We start from the raw sequence: 22,632 nt of genomic DNA, 5'->3' as shown, positions 1-22,632 counted from the left end.
AAGTAGGCAATTGGAGAGGGAAATGCTGCAAAGGAGATTTCTTCAGTAACTTTTAGCTTCTGAGCTGTACCACAAGCCCACTGAATCTTCCCCTCAACAGCCTCCCTAATTGACAGTTATATAGCATAACACATTACTTGGATAAAAGGGTGTCAGTCCTCTCACATTTTCGAGAGGACATGCCCACTGTGAAACACAATTAACTGATACCACTGTGCTGTCCTCAGTAAATAAAAAATGAGATTAAAAGCACAATAACTCCTTAAATGAATCATCGTCCAATAACTAATGCCACTGTCAAGTCAGAGACCTTATAATGAAAGTAATTATCAGCTGCTAACGTTGATCATATTAGTTTATACTAAAGTTGAAAACAAAGATTTGTCATCTAAAAAGGCATCAATGCAGTCACAGAGAAGGTAACACAGACACTTCAGTGCCCACAAACATCTCGGGGGGAAAAAAATCACCCACTTTATTTCTTTTTAAAATGAAGATCTCCAACATATTCCTGTCTGATTGAAGAAATTTCTGTCTATTGTCTGATATTCACCTTACAATCATCATAACTGTTTTTCCTATACAGCGAAGCAGTATAGCAGTTTCTCCTCTCTAGCCCAGATTTGCTACGTCCAGTGCAAAGGACTAATCCACAACCTCCATGCAAATGGTGCTCCTTTATTTGCTTAATATTTTTCTCTATACCAGCCAAGCTTTTTATTAAAACTCCTGACTGTAAAGAAGCCTAGGACATCAGAGTAGCTTCTGTATCACAGTTCACATCTGCATCTCCATAAATGATGCCTTACAGTTACCATTTTCTGAAGCCACTTTCGTCTCTAATCTTCTGTTCACCATCTGCTATGTACCGTAGCGCAGTGAAACAGAGGAGAATTCTCAGTTGATGATACCATGCTCATGCACTTCATCATCTTTCAGTTCTTCCTACTATTTGCCATTTCACATCTTAGCCTACTAAACATAGTTTTTCTCCATTAAAATGTCTCTAGCTGCTTTTTCAAAATCTGATGAAAATCTAACTCACCTTTACTATTTCTATTATTTCTATTATATCAGTGCCCTAGGCTTCCTCTTCATTACCTTTGTCTTAGTAAATCTAGCACTAACTCTGTGCAATTTCTTGGGGGCCCATAATACTTTGCCACTGCAAACCACCTAGTCATCTCTCCAAACTACATCGAACAGTATCAAACAATAATGAAATAATTTATCTGCTATTCTACTTGCCTACAACTGTAGAGGAATAGTAACCTTATTTTTTTCTGTCCTAGTTTTATTACTAATCCCTCTGCTCCATACATGCAAACAGCAAACAACTCCAGCATCATGTGGAAAGCCCCCTCAGCCATTAGTATCAGAACTACTGATTCGACTTCAGTGGGCCATCAACTGATTGAATATTTGCTTACCCTTGTCAGCCAAATGAATTTATTATTATCATAGAATCATAGAATCATAGAATCACCAAGGTTGGAAAAGACCTAAAAGATCATCCAGTCCAACCGTTCACCTATTCCCAATAGCTCCTACTAAACCATGTCCCTCAACACAACATCCAGCCTTTCCTTGAACACCCCCAGGGTCGGTGATTCCACCACCTCCCTGGGCAGTCCATTCCATTATATTTCACCCTTTTATTTTTATCCTTCGAGATTATAGAAAATGAAAAATTAGACACTAATCTGAAAGCATTCTGGTAGACTGTAGAACACCACTGGTAAACAAAAAAGCAAAAACTTTTCATTATCACTATACTCTCAGAAGAAAAGATTTAAAACTTTTCCTCCCGCACCAAGAGCTACATTTCCTTTACAAATGTACCTTTTTTAGCAGAAATCTGCAAACGCACTATTTCAGTAAAATAACCACTAAGAGGGTGGGCTTTCTGTCTTTTCTTTTGACTCCTTTTATTGCCTCACTCCCCCAGTTACTCAAAGATGTGGCCGAGAGTTCTTCCTGTATATAATTATATACTCATATATCCTGTCATCTTTCTTCTCTAAAATTCTTCAACCTATTTTTGACATAAAACAACACATCTCCTTATATAACCATAAAACTTCCACAATTAGCATTGCAACTCATACTTTCTTTAAAGCTATGTTGTCTCTCTAATTCCATTACCCATAACCTACAAACCAAAAGAGAAAAAAGAACTGCAAAACATAAGGGTTTTTCATAAATACTCTTAAAAATTCCACATTTCGCTGTGCCCAAACTACTAGCAAAACACTATTGCTACCTAAACCTTAACCCAAAAAGCCTCAAATAAGGCTCTACAGATTTCCCAATTAAAAAAAATAAATAAATTAATTAAAAAATTAACAACAAAGTAACAAATAGTTGTGAATGCCTCATCCCTGAAGGTGCTCAAGGGCAGGTTGGATGGATCCTGGGGAAGCAGATCTGGTGGGTGACCACCAGCCCATGGCAGGGAGTTGGAACTGGATGATCTTTGAGACCCCTTCCAACCTAAGCCATTCTACAATTCTATTCAATGATTCTACTTTCAAACCTAGCATCTGGTGCAGCTCACGACCATGGTGACACAAATCTAAATGGGCTTTCCATGGCTCTGTTTTCTACTTCATCTTTTGTTTAAGCATGAGAAGCACAAAAATCAACCACAGCTCACCCATTACCCAGCTGCCTAAATTTTGTAAGTAGCTCCACAAGAACTGGAATTATCGCTAACTCCTAATACAACAAAAAACAGAAATAAACCCCAGCTAGCAAAAATATTGTATCACCCAACGAGTAAAGCAATTCTGCACCCAAGAAAAAATAGATAAAGGCTGAAAAACCACCTACATTTGTAGTGTGAAACCCCCCTTAATTACCCACATAGGATTCCAAGTTATTTCTCTGGTCAGTAATGGCACAACAAAGATATCCATAAGTGTTTTAGGAAAAGGCTTGGCAGCTAGTTAAAGAGAACAAAAATATGCCACTAACATGCTTGCCAATAAATCAAGAATAAACTTAAAAATGCAAATGAGACTCTCAATTTAACTAAAAGCCCACATCCAAAAACAATACCAAAGCACTAACTCCATGTTGAGGAGAATGAACTACTTTTACCCTAGAAATGAAGCAAAATATACATGTTTCCATTTATATTTCAGCTAAGGCCAGTAGTGTGAATACAATAGCAGGTTTTCAGTCATTGAAACAGAGTCACCAATCCCTTAAAACAAAACAAAACAAAACAAAAATCTCCTTCCCTCACCATCCAACTCTGACTAACATCTCAGGCTGGAAGGAGCTCTGCACAACCTGATGTAGCTGTGGTATGCCTATTCATTGCAGGGGAGTTGGACCAGGTGGCCTTTAAATGTCTCTTCCAAATCAAGTGATTCTATGATTCTATAAATGCAAAATATAAATGATTAACGTATCCTCTGGCCAAATAGCTGCACATAAGCTGTGTTCGCCTCTGTATTCAGGCAACATTTCTACTGCAGCTCCTTTCTGCTCAAAGAAACCTGGAATATCAAAGTGATTTTACAATTACATCATCACAACTGTTCATCATGAGTTGTTGACTCCAACAAAGCTAAACATTCCTGAAGTTAAACATTTCCCGCTCAAACATTCACAATTCCTTCTCCACTCTCCTCACCGGTTTGGACCACCAACAAAATATCACCCTCACGAGCCTCTGAGTTTTCACTTCTTATCACTGCCAAAGTGGCTGACTGAACCCTATCTGTTACCATTCCTGTACAATAAGATCACAACTGCTACACATGTTTGGATAATTAATTACGAAATTTCACTTAAAACTTGGATTCAGGCTCTCTCATCAAGAGCTCTGTGTCCAAAGTGAACACAACCACTTTCTTAATACAAAGAAAATTTTTTCCTGAAAATTTACAAGTGCGTTTTTTAGTGCAATTATTACAAATCAAGCTTAATTAAAAAAGGACACTTTCATAAATTAAAACAGCATCTGTGTGGGGAGGGACTTTTGGTGAAATATCTGATTTCCTTTCCTGAAATCATATGCATAAACTGCACTAGAGCATTTTTAAATGGCATGTCTTTCTTTAGTACTGAAGATTTGTTCTTTAAAGGCAGGAAAATACAGCATTATCACAAAAAATAGAAATCTATATTAGAACTTGTCTTTTGTATATAGATCTCCTTTGTTATACACATCTTCTGTGTTACATTTTTCACCTCCCATTTTGTTTTATTTTTCTTATTTTTTAGTCATCTCGTAATGTGCCAGCTTGTTCATACCTATAATGACTGTTTGCAAGGAAGTTATAAGACCAGTGAATAAAGTCTTTGAGCCCCAGCAAAGACCCCTTCATCTGGAAAAAGAAACAAATAATGGGCAGATAAAGAGGTACCTGCAAAATCATAGAAGTTACAATTAATCTTTGCTACTCACAGTACAAAGGGGATAGAAATAAAACTACCAGAGAGTAGGTTTTAAGCTAACAATAGAAAATACTGTTTTTCTTCATATCTATTAAAATTTTGGAACTTCTTCTCATGGCATGAAGTTCTACAGACTTCAGATAAATTCAATGGAAAACAAGCAAAGGCCTCATTGGGCCTTCCAGTACTCAAAGGGAGCTCATAAGCAAGAAGGGGACTGACTTTTTATATGGTCTAGTAGTGATAAGACAAGAGGGAATGGTTTTAAACTAGAAGTGGGGAGATTTACGTTAGATGTTAAGCATAAATTCTTTACTCAGAGAGTGATGGGGCACTGGCATAGGCTGTCCAGAGAGCTTATGGCTGTTCCATCCCCAGAAGTGCTTAATGCCAGGTTGGATGGGGCCCTGGGCAGCCTGTTCTGGTGGGGGACAACCAACCTATTGGGGTTGGAACAGGATGATTTTAAGCTCCCTTCCAATCTCAGCCATTCTGTGACTCTATGAATCTATTAACCAAGAATGTCCACCAGTTTGCTGAGAAAAATCCTCAGATGAGAAGTATTACTCAGTAATTCCCTGCTCCTTATACTTCTCAGTAATCTTCTACTTTGCCAGCGCTCAGGGCACAGCAGAACTTGTGATCTCATGAAGGATGACAATGCATTTATTTAGATTTGTGAGGTGTTAAGATAAATTTGCTGTTTTTCTATTAGAAATAGATGAAGATTGCCTGGTTATTCTTGTAGATGCTGAGAGCAAAAGGTGACAGAAAGACCCCCATCCACTTCACAGCCCAGTAACATTTTGGAATGCTTACTGTTTACTAAATCAATGGGTTTTTCTTTTATTTTTAAAGACATATTTGCATCACAATTTGGTTTTAAGGTTGCCTCTACAAATGAATAATTTAGAATAAGTACATTCTGGTGGCTTTCCAACTTTCTCTGGACCAAGCGCTATAATCAGAGGCTACTGAGATTAGAGTGTAAGAGTGTAAGCTCCCAACTCAGTTGAGGGAAACTAAAAACCAGCTGTGCTCACAGCATCAAATTGAAGGGTTGAAGAATTAAACTAACCTAACACATATTTAAAATTCATCTTCACATGCTGTGATATCACCAGCTCCCAGTGTTCTCACCAGCATGCCACTGCCCTGGTGTAATGGCAGTATCAGGTCAGCAGACTCCAGCGCTAACTTACTGGCTTTAACTTAGAATAGCTAAATCCTGGTTAAGAGGTTCTTTATTTTTTTAGATTTTATTTTTATACTTCTTTGCTAGCCCCTGAGACATAAACACAATCCCTCAGTTCCCGTTTTGTGTGTGGGTGTTAGGCAGCTGAACACAGATGGTTTGTAAGCATCTCAAAGCCATTTGTTTAGCAAACTAAATGCTTGCTTTATTATTTACAAGTAATCAAAGAGCACCTGCTTATTTCTTGTTCTGATCTATCCAGACAGAAACCAGTATTACATCCACAAGGCTGCCCTCTTGATGTTTATAATTGTGGCTGCGCTCAGTGGATGTTTATGCACAGCACTGCAGATATTTCAGTAGAAGAAGCTGATAACTAAACAGGAATGTGGAAAGTGTGAAGAAGAGCAGTGTGCAGTCCTCCCAGGATTTTAGACTGCGTATGCATGACACACATGCAGCTTCTTGCCCACATCTATGCAGCAGTAATGCCTGGAAAAAAATCTCAGTGGGGCAACAAAATGACAAAAGCACAGAGCTACAGTGAGGGACTTGCAAGAGTCACAAGCTCACTTCACATAATTAATCAAAAACCTGGTGAGTGAAAGCTCAGGACCAGTTCATGAATCATTCAATTTGCCAATTCATTCTTGCAATTTGTTGTTCCATCTGTACTGCCAGTCCCTCTGGTGTTTGTTTTTGTTTGTTTTTTTTCCAGTTGAATAGGTGGCTGCACCATTTTTCAACCTCCAGAACAGAGTGGAACATCAGATAGTACTTCGATATATCAGAGCACATTACATCCATTATATTCCTCTAGGTGCCCAGTGCAGCCACCAAGAGCCTTACCTTTGTTTTTGATGAGACCAGTCTTGGGATATATGTCCTGAGCAATCCATTGCTATGAGTTACGGGATCATGGGCTGGTATGACTGCAGGTCTGTTACAACCTTAACACCTTTGGCAATTGAAAAGTAGCCACTGATACAACTTGAAAATTTAGTGTGCATGGGAGTTTTGCAAAGAGCCACAATCTCAGAAGTGAGAAGAGTTAAATTTTCTTCATGGAAGTTGCACCAAAAACTACGAAGCATGAAGTAAGAAGCAACACAGAGCTAGCACACAGACAACTAAGGCAGGTTTCTCTGCCCTGACCCACCAGTAACATAAGGATTTTTTAGGTAAACTGTGTTGCACTAAATGTGCTATTAATTTGAAGTATGAAGTAACCCAAACAGAGAGTGTACATTTTATCTCTGTCTACATCTCACAAGAGCCCAGTGCTTCCAAATATAGCCAGATGCTAGATTTTGTCAAAGCACAAACTCCTATTTCATGAGTAGACAGCATGAGATTCCTGAACCCCTGGGGAAGCATTTACACTGGATAACAACACTGATACCCTGACCCTACAAAATGTACCCACGTACTACTTTTATGGACATGAGTAATTGAATTAAAATTTCTGTGTTTAATTTTCCAGAAGGTTGAGGACAGAAACAAGTACTTTTAGAATCAGGATACCAGTGAAGAAGAGCATGATATGATTTGCAGTGGATTAAACAGTTGTTTGTGAAGTTTTACATGACTCCCAGTTATTACAGGAAATGTCTGCAAAGGCAAAAAATCCCCAGCTTCACATGCAGCTGAAAACTCCTAATTCCCTTTCCACAGTATTTTGTTATACTTACCGATATTGCAGTACTTTCCTACAAAAGGTCCTTTGCAGTCACACACAGTTTTCCCACTGGAGGCAATCATTTTACATTCTCCACCATTCATGCAAGGATCATGAACACAACCTACAATCAGAAGCCAAAATCAAATAAGGATACAGACTTATCAAGAGAACCAATCCAATTTTAACTTAATTTAGTACATCTTCTTCCTGTACGTGCATCTAAGGGAAATTTTTTTTTTACTCATCTTAGACCTAGACCTCATATAAATTGAAGAAAAGGAAACCACTGATTTCTGCCTACTGAGGTCTGCCTCACTGCTTTCATTTTTATTGGATAATGTCAGCACAGCTTTTGAAAAATATTATTAATGAACAATAGGGAAAAGGAAGTGGTGATTATTATCACTGGTGGTGATGATGGCAACATTTGCATTTCTTTCTGTACAGAGGGTTCTGCCAGCTCCAAGTTTACCACTGAACTGCATTGAAATTTGTAATAACATATTTAGAAGGGAGCTCAGCCAAATACATAGGGTCTGCAACAAGAAAATATTCTTCACAAATCTCCTATCATGTCCATGGACTGCTATTGTCCTAGAAAGCCACCAACTCTCTCTATGTCTCAACTTCCACTTCTTTCAATTGGGAATAAAAGTGCATACCTTCTTCAAAAGGCTTTTATGAAGCTTACTCAGTACTGTAAGTCTGGAGAGATGGATCTGGTCAGCTGGACTCAATAACAGAATAGCCATGCTGGAGCATATAGAAATCTGAGGGAAACTTTTGCTTCCTACCATCTCTTCTTCCACAGGGAGATGTCATGGTGGCTTCATCAGATATATGACAACCCAGGGTGCATGCTCAGCTCTTCCTCACACCTCAAAACAAGGAGGAGGCTTCAAAACATGAGCTTTGCCCTGACTTGGAATGGATATGTTGAATCTAAAGTAATAGGGGCTCTGGGGTCAATGCAGGGCAAATGGGATCCTGGAGTCAGGTACAGTTAATGTGCTGGAAATTCAAGAGCAAGACAGGCTGGGAAAGAAATCCCAGAGAAAGCAGCCACTGGAAGAGATTGTGGGTGTTCAGGAAAGAGTAAATGAAGATGTACCTCTCAGGCACCTTACAGTTTTGGAAGAGAGCTTGTGACACCAGAAATTTCACCATTTCCACTGTATCATCTGTCGGTATTCCTACACGATGCAGATCAGGATTAAATCACTGTCAAGGACAGCACTAAGGCTTGTCATTAAATTCAGCTTACTATGTTTAATTGCTTCCTCAAGTAAGGATTGACAAACCGAAGTGATTTCCTGGGTCAGCATTACTGCTCACACACGGAAGGAGGTGACCCCATTGTGAAAAGTATACATGAACAAAGTATACAGCCTTGCTATGATAACACCACTCAGGTTTTATATTCTTACTACCATTTATCCCCACTCTACACGGGTCAAGAGCTGCAATACAAAATAATGCACTTACTTTTGTGTTCAACTCTCTGGCATTCCACCTGCCCATCCATGCAAATGCACTGCTCCACAGATCCTTGTTTGACTCTTGACCAGCTCACATCCACATCAAAGAACTCATAGAGACTGTCATCAAAACATTTCTCTAAAATGAGGTTTGAAAAATAACAGGCTTTCTGAGATTATTTCTTGCAGGGGATGGTGCCATGTATGCTACACTCCCTTTCTTCCTATCGAATAGATACATTTGTTGACAGCTAGTGGTTCTCCAACAAGCCATCCCGCAAGGTGTGAAGACACAAAGCCACCATAGCAGTAGCTACAAGGACCTAAAGGCAGAGGTGACTTTCTCCTAAAGCTCTGTGAACATGATAGCATCACTTCAGCACCCCTAAAAGTTCAGCCACCAAATGCAAAAAGATAAAAATCAGTGATATATCACTGTGTCTGTCTCATTTTACAGCATCAGTCACAGATGATGGGCTATGCTGGAGAGCTAATATTGAAAAGGGCATCTTTACTTATGCTGGGAGGCAGTCCAGAGCTGTAGGAAGAAGCCTCTGTTAAACAAAGGCAAGCACAATTGGATGTCTTGTTGCAAAAGCCTAATTTTTCTCTTGGCATGCACTAAACTGGGAGTGACAGCACCATAAAACTGGAGAAATAACCCAAGCAAAGCTCTCTGGCCCCTCCTCCACCTCTGGCACTGCATTCCCTGCAGGCAGAGGAGCTGCACAGGCATTAGGGTTGGCATCACAGAAGCTGAAATGGCCCCAGGTCTACATATGCAGAAAGGGTAAGGCGTCACCTGAAGTTTTGCTGCTTTTTCATGTCTCTCTGCCCTATTGGATGGTATTATTAGTCACTTCCAAGCATGTAAGTGATATTTAAATCTTAAAAACAGCAAAGGGAGGGGAGAAGGCTCTTTGTGTTTCCCATACCTTAATACCTCACTGGCTCAGAGCATGCTTGGATTTATAACTGTATAATCAAGTTATTTTCAGCTGTCCTGTTACTAATGGATGTCTGTCATAACCATTTGGAAGTCTGCCTACAGAAACAATCATGCATAACAGCACTGCCTTTTCATTAAGGAAACTTTAACGAGCTCTTCTTGCTGCCCGTATCTCTTGGAGTAACACTTGAGGAAGAAGATACTCACTCATCTGACAGTCTCTTCCCATGAATTCCTCGGGACAGGCACAGTGGTACGTCCTATGACCATGAGCGAGAAAACAGGTCCCTCCATTTTGGCAAGGGTTGTTTGCACAGTAATCTAAATGGACCACACAAGAAGCTGCTGTTAATGTCTGCCAGATAAACTATGCTTTGTTGCGCTGGGAGTTGGCTTGGTTACCTTAACCATTTTGGTTGATGCACAGTGGCTTTAATACTACCTCTTAATCTGAAATAGTGTTAATCCAGCCAATGTGTACTGGTTTTGTTTTGAGGTGCAAAACAATTACACTCTTCCAGCTTTTTAAAGCCATATAACAAATCACTGTTCTGGATGTTTTCCCAGATGATAGGGCAAGGAGAAATGGTTTCAAACTAAAAGGGAGGAGATTTTGACTGGATATAATGAAAGAGGTTTTATATTATAAGAATGGTGACGCACTGACTGACACAGGTTGCCCAGAGATGATGGATGCTCCATCCCTGGAGATGCTCAAGGTCAGGCTGGAGGGGCTCTGAGCACCTGATGGAGCTGTAGGTATCCCCGTTCATTGCAGGGGAGTTGAACCAGATGACCCTTAAGGGTCCCTTCCAACTCAAACGATTCTATGATTCTACTTTATGAACAACTCGTCCCAGGGCGGTGGGCTCAGGCCAACCCGAGGCTGTAGCGAAGAAGAAGATGGGCCGACATCCACTAGATGGAGCTGTGCCTTTGCACTGGGGAGGAAGGCGTAGCTCTGGCTCTGCCCGGATTACTGCCCTGCATGCTTTGCATTTCAACAGAAATAACCAGGATTATGTATTTCTCTTTCAAATTACACCAAGGACCATCCTCCACAGAGGAATTTGCTGTGGATTTTTTGGATTATGTCTAAAATGAACAGACAGCTGGAACAAAGGAAAAAGCTTTTGAAGCAAGGCACATCCAAATACATCAGGCCAAACGAGATTAAACCGAAGCAGAGCTATAGATCTATTTTTACGAGAATCTTCTAAATCATGGGAAAATAAGTTGGGAGAGTAAGTAAGTGATGTGCCAGGACAGCTCTCTCACGACACAATGGAAGCTTGACTTCCATCAAAGCAAGTTGTGGAAGCTTTGGTGGCTCCTGATTGCAGTGACAAAGTGTGTCTCCCCTGAAGTCAACCAGCATCTTGTTTTGACATTTTGTTTTGCACCTGCAGAAGACATGGCCCAATAACCTGCCTGCATTTCATCCTCCTTGCTACAGCTACTCAGACTCTGTGAGAGGTTACTCAATCCAGGTGCTCCTTCCACTGGAGTGGAGTCTAAGCATAAAAGGCAATGTGTGAAAACAAGCACACACGTACAGAGCTAAGAAAAGTATGAAAGTCAGTTCCTGAACTTGGCTACAGCAGTGGAAATGTGAAAGTTCCCCTACACAGATCAAAATATTTACTGTAGAACAGAGTGGTGTAATTGATGTGAAATACCAGCTTTGGGTGTATTCTCTGCTAGTTTCACTCCAGGATAACATCAAGGGAAAGCAAGTATAGGCAGTGATGATTCTACCGTTCGTGCTGTTTGGTAGTTATGAAATTTGTAGTGATGTAATGTTTCCTCAAAGGCAAATTCGGTATTTCCTGTACCAATCACATCAAAGCCATGACTTGCTCTCCATCTTCAGGTACAGCAGGGCTCTGTACAGAGACTACACCTCATTACACCCACGAAGAGTACTTCCAGCCCCTCCTATCTTTCCTGGTTGGAGATCCTCACTGCATCCCACTCACCCCTCTGGCCAGACTTTCCCTGGCTATTTCACATCCCTTCCCTCCTGTCCTGAAGTCCAGCTCAAACTTCTACCTCCAAGAGGTGCTTCCAAGCAGATGAACAACATCACTTTCCCTCTGAGGACTCCTATCCAATACTAAATACGTGTGTGTTCAATGGGGAGTCCAAGTCCTTGCCTGTTCAGCCAGAGTCTAAATCTCATGGGAAAAACAACTTGTTCTTGCTGGCAGCCACCCTGACATCAGCTTCACCTCTCGAAGGCTGCACAGGAGACTTGCCTCACCTCTCTAACCATATCTTCCCACAAAAACTTTTGGTTTCTGCCACCCACCTTTCCCAGGGGCTGCTCTTCCTCAAAGCCCCTCATGGGACAGAGCCTCTTCCTCATAACTGCGCAGTCCACGCGCCTCTACTTCTTCTTTTCATATCAGTTCAAGCACCTCTTAGGAAAAAGAAATCTCTTGGCTGGTTGTCACCTTCCAAAACTAGGCCACTCTGGGGTTCTGGCTATTTGTCTAAGATTTCCAGATATTCAGCAGTCTGGTCAGAGCAATAGTATTGACAGACTGCACAAGATCTGACAGTTCCAAACACAATGACACTGCACACTTATGCACGTATATTTGTATGTATACCTGAGCTGTGCATGCACAGCCTGGTTGGCCCCGTTCATGACTGTGTTCACCTCAGGCAGATCCTACACACGCTCTTCACAGGATTTCTTGGGCAGGAGAGGAAGATTCTCCAGAAACCTGAACAGATATCTCCTAAAGGCAAGATAAAACTCCTGCTAATTTTGGGGGGGCTGAACAAGCACTGCAGGGGTTGTTTCTGTGAGCTCTGGCTCTGTGCTGCACAGCACAAATATTTCCCTCCAGCAGAGCCTTTATACAAACGCTTCACTTCACCCTGGAGCCAAAGGTTTGGTGATTAAACTTTCTCTGGAAATTGGCAGAAGTATTTTTCTGGATCAATGCCACAAACACTTGCTTAACACGGACTTGTATGCAACTCTGGTGGTTTCAAGCAGACTTCCCACATGCATGGGGCAATCTAGATCTGGAGAGAATCCATGCTTCAGCCTTTGATCCTTCCCCATCCCAATTCACACACTTCTCACAAATCTCCAGTCAAGGAGTCAGATCTCCCTGGAATTTCATTTTTTACTGCTTTTTGTGTACTATAAAGCAGCTGAGATTTCCTCAAAGTTGTAATATCTTAGCTGGATTTTTTTCACGATAAAAATCGTGCATCTTCCACATTTAGAAAATCATCATTATTCAACTGGGCTGTTGCTCTCTTCCCAGCTATCTTCCCAGCATGTGAGCTTTCCTCCATTTTCTTGAAGTTCCCTTCAGCCATTTACCACTCCTTCCTTTTGACCTTACCATAAAACCTTTGCCTTTAACCTGACAATCTGCTAAATGTTTTTCAAGTCCAAATACAGCACTTGCTGCTTAAAAGAAATAAATCGAACTATGCTTACAAATATATCAACTTGTACAAAAACCTTAATGCTCCTGTACTTTCTTTGTAGCAGTTGTGTTCCCTTCCCTCTCCCTCATTCCCCTTTCTCTTTTCTTTCCTCTTTCACACATATAACTTTCTTTTCTGGAGAAGAACGAGAAATCAGGACAAGGTCTCTCCGGGATTATGGTACATTGACAGCCCTCAGCAAGAGGCAGGCTCTTGAGAGGGCTTTCTCTTGGCAAATCATCTTACCCAACCCTATGATGGATAACAGACAAAAATAATCTGGAGAGTCCCCAAAGCCTTGTCTCCAAAACGAGCAAGACAAGAAACTATCAGGACTGCAATGATGGGAAAGGAGAGGGACAGAGGTGACATGAGGAACCCCGGGGCAGCAGTGGGGAGGGGGAGGATGGAGGGATCCCCAGTAAATCCAGCCTCCACTGGGGAGCGCTCATCCTGGCCAAAATGACTGTCTTGGGTCCTGAAAGCGTGCAGCCTTTGTAAGACCTGGTCCTCTGCTTTCTGCACAGGAGGAGCAGCAGGTGATGCCAAGGTGCTCCACGTCACAACAGTAAAGAGTGTTTCTTGTAACTAACAAGAGTGAGGCAGGAATGCTCCTTTTAAATTCACAGCAGAATGTGAGTTACTGTTTCCAAGACTTTAAGCTCTGAGAGGGCACTCATGAATAAGCAAGTGAAGCCCTCATAACTTGACTCTTGCAAGCATGATCTATATTCAGTATTCACATCTGACATACTTGCATTACAAAGGCACATGTGCTGCTGCTTATTATGGGATTAGGTCATTTGTCTCTGATCTACTGTTAATCTGTTTTAAAACCAGGCTGGAAAATAATTTAAAGTTGTTCAGTTTAAAATGATGATGTTGCACACTGCTTAATTTTAGATTCTCAGGATGATTCAGCTTGCATTGGCTTTTCAAGTGCTCTGGTAGATTGTAATCAGTTTGGCAATGAGACTCCTGACGTGACAGAGAACTCTGCAAGGGAAAGGTAGAAAATGCCCTTTGTTTGAAAGTTAGAAGCGAACAAGTAAAGGTACCCAGCCTGATCCCACAGACTGAAGAAGACAGGTCACAACTGAAAGTAGTCTCAAAGAGAAAAGAGGAAGATGATCACCATTCAGATACAGATCCAAAATAGATACTGGGACATGAAGTTTGGTCAGTACATCAGATTTTTCAACGCTGGTCAATCATTGTGCAAATGAGGCCTAGATATCTATATGTTCCTTACAAAATGAATGAGTTAGATGTTTCAAAATGAGAACCCCCAGCCAATCAGCCCATGAAGGCTGAAGGTGGGGACAGCAAGGGCCAGCCATCAAGGCAATGCTGAGGGCAGCATGATCCCTACCAGAATACTTGGGACAGGGTACCTTCACCCACAGCATTGCTTAGAAGCAGCATATAGACAGTTTGCCACAGACCCTGGCTTCTCCATTTAGACAGACTTTCACAATGTGTGTAATCACAGCACTTGAGTGTGGTGACCCACATGAAGCTATTACAGTGCTAAGTAACCTTTTCATTGCCCCTCAGTACTCCTGCAATGAACCACCTGTCCTCTTGTATTCTCCAAAACATGCCCAAAATATGAAGAAGCTTGGTTGTCATAGAATCACTGAACCATTATAGGATCATTTGAATTGGAAGTGACCCCTAAAGATAATCTAGTCCAACTGTCCTGCCATGAACAGGAACACCTACAGCTAGATCAGGTTGCACAGAGCCCCGTCCAGCCTGACCTTGAATGTCTCCAGGAATGGAGCATCTGCCACATCTCTGGGCAACGTGTTCCAGTGCTTCACCATCCAAAGGAGAACTGCTCCTTACTGAGATCACTAGAAGGAAAATCTAAAAGCCATCTCCAAGCTGATGATCATCTCCGTGCTCAGCTCCAGCAGGAGCTCAGATTTCCATGTTTGCTCTGCCATAGTTTCTCTCATGGCTTCAGGTTAATCAAGAGTGAATTAAAGACTCTGTAGTATTCACAGCCCAATGCTATGGTTATGTAGACTCACAGGAAGCTCTTGGAAACATTTAATGTGAAGGCTTGTTCTGTGTTCACAAGTTAAAAGCCACAGGGAAGGCACAGACAATTACTACATGTGAAAAATGGGAAGCAGGCACACAGAGTGACTCAGCAGCGGCTCGCCTTACCTGAGTGCTCTGTGGACAGCCACGCACAGTACCCCCATTTCCTGTCCCGGTCATAGTTATGTGTTGTTGAACACCTGGAAAGAATGAAAAGTGTGGTTTAGCACAGCTTCAAAGAGCTCAGATATTGCATCAGGTGAATCAAGAGTCTCCATCACAATCACAGAGCATGAAGGCAGCCATGGGAAGTTCATTTACACCACTGTTGTGTGCAGCATATTGGAAATTTTTACTTAAGATAAAAATCCTGCAGAGAAAATGCTTATGAAGATTTACAGGATTACAGCTACCCTTAGAGGACCCTTGTGTCCTTGAGAATATTGCTTCAGTAGAGCTAGGTACCTTCTTTTTGTCCTCAGTCCAGGAAGGCCAAGTACATGGCTGCACTGAAACTACCATAGAACTACTAAGGCTGGAAAAGACCTCCAAGACCATCCAGTCCAACCATCCACCTACTACCAATATTTCCCCACTAAACCATGTCTCTTAGTACCACATCTAAGCATTTCTCAAACACCTACAGTGAGTCAACCACTCCCTAGGCAGACCGTTCCAGTGCTGGATCATTCTTTCAGAGAAGAATTTTTTCATAATATCCATTCTATATGTCTTTGACTCCATGTTATAAGGAAATTCGTTCTTGTTTTCCTTATTAGCATCTATTTCATTCAAACTCTCAACACCAGAGGAAAAAATGTATGTGCTTTTGTGGTTTTTTTGTTTTGTTTTTGTTAAAGACACTCTGCTTCATTTATCTTAAATCAAATGCAGACTGAGATGTGGAAGCAGGATCTGAGATCTCCAAATAATCCTCCAGGGGGGATGGTGGGAAGGGGAAGTCTGCTTTCTGTTTCTAAGATAAGAAAACAAAAGACAGAAATGAAAAACTAAACAAAAGCAAATAAATCATGCCTCCCATATTCATTACAAGAGACAAACAAAACAAGCCAAGCAGGACCCAACCCCTTTCTCATGCCTGCTGTTACATTCAATGATCTGCAGAGGCAGAAGACTACCCAAAGAGGGACCTTCTCCTTGCTTTCCGTGGAAACCGTATTTTATGCTCACTTCCTTTAAAGTATTTCTACTTTCCAGCTTGCCTGACAAGTTGAGGAAATAATTGACATGAGGATGGTTTCCAGAGGCACAGATAAAATCCTGCATCTCTTTTGAAACCTGCATGCCACAGGCACTTTGTGAATGTTACCAAAGCACCATCCAGATGGACTTTGACAACTGTGTGATCTGTGCACTTTCCTTGTCTTTATCCCTTTGTTCTCCCCAAGATTCATTACATTCCAAGGAGCATTAAGCTTATATTCCTTTCTTACAGAGGTAGATATAGGCTTCTGAAGGTCAGACAGGCAGTGGCTGAACAAAACCTTAACTCCACAGGTCTACATCTTGCCCCAGCATCCTATGCATCAAAACTTTGTTTCTAACCATACTTGGCACCAAGGGACACAGTTTTGGGATGTGGTTTAGTGATAGAACTCAGTAGGTCAGGTTGGCAGTTGGACTTGTGATCTTAAAGGTCTCTTCAAGACTAAATGATCATCTGATTCCATGATACTAAAATAAATATCAGCTATATTTGCTGTCACTACACAGGGAAATATGTGGCTACAGGGCATAGCAAGCAACAGGAGTTAGCTTTATTTAACATCAGATAACTTATTATGTGCAATTTCATCATGTATTGAACAGTTACGTTATCTTTCTACCACAGAACTTCCCAAGCTAGAACAAAATTTAATTGTAGAGCACATCTACCATTTTAACTGCTTTACATTAATCCTTCATTAGATTCTATGAGGCATTTTAAATGCTTTATTTTCTATGCAACATCTGAATAGGCTGTGCATAATAGGTTAGGTGACCTTAATCATAAAAGATTCATAAAAAAAACAGTACTGAATAGTGCAGTGCAGACTAAAGTGACATCCTTAAAGATGCAGTTTTCTCACAGACTTTAAAGTCCATGATGATCTGAGGGAGTTAAGGGAAATTTCCTTGTATTCTTTAGTGGGAAGCAAATCACATACTTTTAAAGGTCTGCAGCACATGTAGATTACAGTGACTCTCAGTAGCGTGTCAGTTGTGTTACTGTTGGCACAACAGGCTCAGACTTAACATTTCAGTAACAATGGAGAAGCAGCAGCAGTGCTTTCTGACTGACATAATTATTGATTTAGCAGAGAGGTGTAACACTGGGCAGCATGGGAGAGGCAAAAGGAAAGGTTCCACATACACTTAAAAGCAGAACTGAGTATTTGTCAAAATGAATTTAAGCAAACTCAGCAGGATAAAAATATATGAAAAATGATGCTCTCTAGACTCTGTCAGGCAGATAACCAAGTTCTAAGCAAATAGAGAACTAGATTTTTGCTTCCTCAATGCCTTTCCCCCCCCCCTCCCCCCCCCCCCCCCCCCCCCCACACACACACACTCCAGAGGTCCTGACTGCTTTTTCTGCTGGCTTCCCACAAGCCACTGGTCCTCTCATCCTCTCACACAGGGACTATGAATATATTAATCTCGCCCTGTGCTGCCAGGCTGCCTGCACATTTGTATCAACCTTTCATGTTTTCTGCCGTGTTCCTCTTATTCCCCTGAAGAAGCTCAACACATTCTCAAAGCTGCTTCACTATTCTTCAGTGTTCATTACATCCTCAGTTTCTCTGTCCCTGTGCTGTTTTGTCTTTTCTGGAAGTGAGAATGAAATTCAGCAAGAATTCAAGCTAAATTTTCCCTAACAGAAACTGTATATTTACACAACCTCTTTAGTACCTAGTAAGAGACTGCTAAATGGGCTTCATTAGTGAGAACAGATTATAAATAAAGGAAAATGCAATACAGAACTCTGTTAAAGGAAATTTGTTGCTAGAATACTGAAATTGTTTTGTCTTCTTTCCTGCGTTTTCAATAAATATTTATAAAGATACCACGTTGTTTGTTGCTCTCAGAGAAAGCAAGGAGAGATTTCTGCAGTTAGAACTCCGACTTGTGTTGAAATATTTATTGTTACAAGCCAAAGTCATGCCTGATCTTCTTAACATATTTAGCCCTTGGAATCAACACTGCATTTCATAAATGAAATGCTCTCCTTTGTGTTAAGATACAAGCTACCTTCCAGTGCTTTCTCAAGTAGGACAGTCTTTTTATTAAGCCAAATATGATGAGTTAAAATATGATACTTACATAGAATAGGTAGTATAAGAATGCATATAAGAAAACTAAAGCCAGTGGAAGCCAAAAAAAGTCCTGCTTTGAGTCATACCTTAAGGATTAAGAAGGACTCCTTAATACACAATCCAGCACTCTCTTAGGTCTGATAAGGCACAATACCTCCTCAGGTTAAGAAAAGCATTCAAAAACTAGCAAAACAGTGTGCTATTTTCTCCTAGTCTGGGTTCCTTGCATTTGTCCCTGGTCTCCCACAACCTCCATCCTTGTTCGCAGGCAGGTAGTTGAAGGAGGGGGATGAGCCTTCTCCTTGTCTGCTGTGTGTCCCTGTCAGCTGTCAGCAGCAGCCACATATGGGCTGGTTCCAGGTCACATAAACATGCCCAGAGTACATTTCCTAGTTGCCCTTCAGGTCTCTGTTCCCAGCATCTCCATGCCTAGAGTCACACGCTGGATTGCTTTTAGCTCATGAAAGAAGAGTAAATATTGGCTAGCAGGTCAGCCAGAGAGAAATGATTTGTCAAAACCAAACAGCTCCAGCCATTCTCCTCATCTTCATGCTTGTAAATGGCTTTTTAAAAAAATAGGAACTACAACTACATGTTCTCCAAGGTCACCTGCAAAGCATGTTCTAAACTTGGACCTCATACATACCCTGCCTTTCCATTTCTGTGGTCTAACTTGTTAATTACTGATGCTTCGTGTATTTGTTTTTAGCAAGACTCATCTTAAGAACTGCTTGAGAACAAGCGGTCCCAGAAGTCAAATTCTTTGTGGCTACAGTCCAGCAAAAACAGGTACCACACGAGAAAATGATTTTTGCTCCCTTTCTCAAGCAAAGATGTTCCCAAATTCTCCTTCTCTTGAAGATTTTATTTTCTGGATTGTACTGATGTAGTAGTCTCCTAACCCAAAGCTCTGTGCCTATTTGCAACAAAGAGTCATAGGAGCATTAAGATTAGAAAGGACCACTAAGATCATCTAGTCTAACTGTCAACCCAGCCCCACTGTGCCCACTAACCTTGTCCTCAGTTCCATATCTCCGTGTTTCTCAAACACCTTCAGGGACTGTGACTCCACCACCTCCCTGAGCAACCTGTTACAATTCATCACCGCTCTTTCTAAGAAGGAATTTTTCCTAGTATCTAACTTGAACCTTCCCAGCATAACTTTAGGCCTGTATCTCTCATTCTATCACAATTACCTGGGAGAAGAGGCTGACACCCACCACACCACAACCTCAAATCAGAGAAGATGTAGAGAGCAATAATGTCTCCCCTGAGCCTCCTCTTCTCTAGGCTGAACAATCCTAGTTTCCACATCTGCTCCCTGTAAGACTCATTCCTGACCCTTCCAGCTTTGTTGCCTTTCTCAGGGCCCACTCCAGGTCTTCAGTGTTTTCATGTAGAGTTTGACTGTTCACATTACACCAGCACATACACTTAAAAGAAATCAGAAAAAGGATACAGATCACAAAAAAAGTCAGAAAATACTACATAAAAACTCTGAGTTCTGTTTGGGCCAGCAAAATGCACTCTATAAAATATTATCTTCATCCTAAAAACATGTATGTACATTTCTTTAACAGATCTCATCTCTACATACATATTTTTCTCATTCCTGATAGCTACTTATTACCTGTTCTATTACCTTCAGCTTCTGTTAACATGCTTGTTACAAAGATACATCTGCAAAATTACTCTTGCATATTTGCTACTTACTAGAGCTCCCACATAACTACCCTTAACCCTAAAAGAATAACAAGTATTGATAACAACTTACATGTTTGAAAGAATAGCCTTCCTCCAAAATAAGGAACCTGGTCTCAAACACACTAATGGAATGAATTTCTACGCACAAGCAGGAGCACTACACCACATGAAAAGAATCTGATGAAAATCAGGATAAAATGAGGAGACATTGGGGGAAAAGCCAGCTTTCCTCAAAGATCAGCTTGTCCCTGCAGCAGTGCAAATACAGTCAACGCAAATCAACAGATTCTTTAAGAAGGTCATTGCTTACAGGTGGTGCTTATCTTCCCTTTTGCCTTCAGCAGTGGCTAACTCCTTGTTCTGGCTCATTCTGTACCAGCTGTTACCGATCTGAAGGCCAAGAAAAAAACATTTTTGTAGGTGCTAAGCTTTCTGTGGCCTTAGGTCCTGCGTGACTGGGTTCGTTCCCATCTGTGTGCTCTTTGATCCAAAGGCTGTGAGCATCAGCAGGGTAACGTAATTGCGCTCAGTAGATGTGAAATGATAAACCCATGTTAGTTATTACAAAAAAACTACAGACACTAAAGACAAAAACACTAAAAGCATATTTTCCTTTAAACACTGTCTGTGTTTATGAGAAATGTTAACTTACCATTTCTTTCGGGAAAATAGATTTGATAAACACGAGTGATAAAACCTTCCACCATACCGGAAAGGAAACGTGCATAAATTTCCATCCTCTGTAAACACTGCAATACAAGAATAAAAACTTCACCATGCAGCTGAACACCAGCCCAGAGGTGTGTGCATATACGTATTACGTTGCTATTATATTAAGTTGTAAGTCATCACAGAATCATGAAATGGCTTAGGTTGGAAGCATCTTCAAGGATCATCAAGTTCCAACTCCCCGGCTACAGATAGCTAACTTCAAATTTTTCAGCTATCCTTTGGTTTTTCTGTATCTTTACAACTTTATTATTTAAGAACAAGTCTAAAATCTCATATAATTACTAAATCAACAGAGAGTGATGGGCTCTGTGGTAAATAGAGCCTTTCAAGTATAAAATACGTTGCAATTTCTGGTACAGCAAATGGCAATTACATTCATTAATTGCAATTATCATTTCTAATTGTGTAGTATTGTAACAGCAGATTAAATTGATTTCTGATGTAGTATCCTTCCAGGCTACCTATCACTTTGTAACATCTGTTTAAAACAATTAAGGCACAAGGCAGTACAAGTTGAAATAGAAACAGCCAGGGGAAAGAGGATTTTAAAGGTTAGGAGATGACAGAGAATTTTGATCTTACCACCTTTCCCTTGGGATCAGTGGATAGAAATTGATGGGACAGGTATCTGAGAAGGGCAAGTGTTCTATTTGCCAAGTCAGTGATAACTGTAGTATAAGAAAGGGTAGTGGTAGTCTAGCAGAAAAAAATCCTTCAAGATGAATGTTGAGAATGAAAGAGACTGGAGACGGAAAAGACAACGAAAAACTGTCGGAGCTTATTTAACCACTAACTAAAATAAATCTGTTCTGAGAACCAGGAGGATAAATGGGAAACCAGCTGCTGGGATAGGTGAGGAACAGGGCATAGAGCCATGGTCAAATACTGCCTATTTCCAACATTTTGATGATGACATCACCCTCCTCATCCTGAGCCTACCCCTGCAGTCACAGCTGAGGCTCCTGCACAGCACTGTGATATCTGTTAACCCTGGCAAGCCCTGACACATCATCTCAAATCACTGCTGAGGCCAGTTATTAATACCATGAAAAACAACCCATCCCTGTGGTCCAAACTTTCCTAGCCAGCTACAATTATGGTCACTTTATTGGCCTTGGCTGTCCCTGTGTCTGCCAGTGCAAAACAATTACCCCAGTCTCTTTTTGAAGCCTAGTATTCATTGTCTGAGCTAACTGGGTGAATGTTCAGCTATTTACCTTCACTGTTTGATGGCTTCCTTTAGAAGTAGCTAGAACGTTGTGAAAATAATTCCATTGAGAAGACATATTTAATCCCAACGGTCATTAAAAACTGTTCTAAGCTACAAAGGCACAAGTAACAGCCCAATTCATACAAACCACAACAGCAAAAGCACAGGGCAATAAAGGCTTTAAAACTGGAAGTCTGCAATGTTTGCACGCAGCCAGGATGTCTGAAACTTCAGGTTTCAAAACAAATGCTACACAGCAAATTGTATGGAACTCAAATCCTCCTCAACAGAGATCAAGGGCAGTTGCAGGAATTGAACCCGTGCATTCAAAGAGCTGCTTATGTACCTTAAAGCATAGGGCAGACACAGCTCTGATGAAGAAGGGAGTTGCACATCACAGCCCCACCATTTCAGGAGGCAGGATAAGCCACACAAGCTCAGAAAAATG

The 22,632-nt window shown here is 41.0% G+C and overlaps 2 protein-coding genes across 4 annotated transcripts in view; both read right to left on the bottom strand.

Moving 5' to 3' along the window:
* Positions 1–22,632, bottom strand: part of RGS12 (regulator of G protein signaling 12) — a 279,183-nt gene that overhangs the window by 158,192 nt on the left and 98,359 nt on the right. The window lies entirely within an intron of this gene.
* The window catches only part of HGFAC (HGF activator), a 39,815-nt gene that overhangs the window by 15,571 nt on the left and 1,612 nt on the right, over positions 1–22,632 (bottom strand). For 2 of the 3 annotated variants that reach the window (XM_052683090.1, XM_052683092.1), the window contains exons 3-7: positions 20,895–20,991; positions 15,348–15,421; positions 9,921–10,034; positions 8,772–8,903; positions 7,297–7,407 (exon numbers count right to left, since the gene is read on the bottom strand). In XM_052683090.1, the coding sequence (XP_052539050.1) occupies positions 7,297–7,407; positions 8,772–8,903; positions 9,921–10,034; positions 15,348–15,421; positions 20,895–20,991 (528 nt within the window). Of the gene's footprint in view, positions 1–7,296; positions 7,408–8,771; positions 8,904–9,920; positions 10,035–15,347; positions 15,422–20,312; positions 20,444–20,894; positions 20,992–22,632 lie in introns of those variants that run through there. The other variant, XM_052683093.1, reaches the window with a different exon arrangement.

This window comes from Tympanuchus pallidicinctus, unplaced genomic scaffold (genome assembly GCF_026119805.1).
Source record: "Tympanuchus pallidicinctus isolate F22 unplaced genomic scaffold, pur_lepc_1.0 scaffold2, whole genome shotgun sequence".
Lineage (NCBI taxonomy): Eukaryota > Metazoa > Chordata > Aves > Galliformes > Phasianidae > Tympanuchus > Tympanuchus pallidicinctus.
The sequence above is the reverse complement of the archived record's forward strand: the minus strand, read 5'-3'. Positions and strand labels throughout refer to the sequence as shown.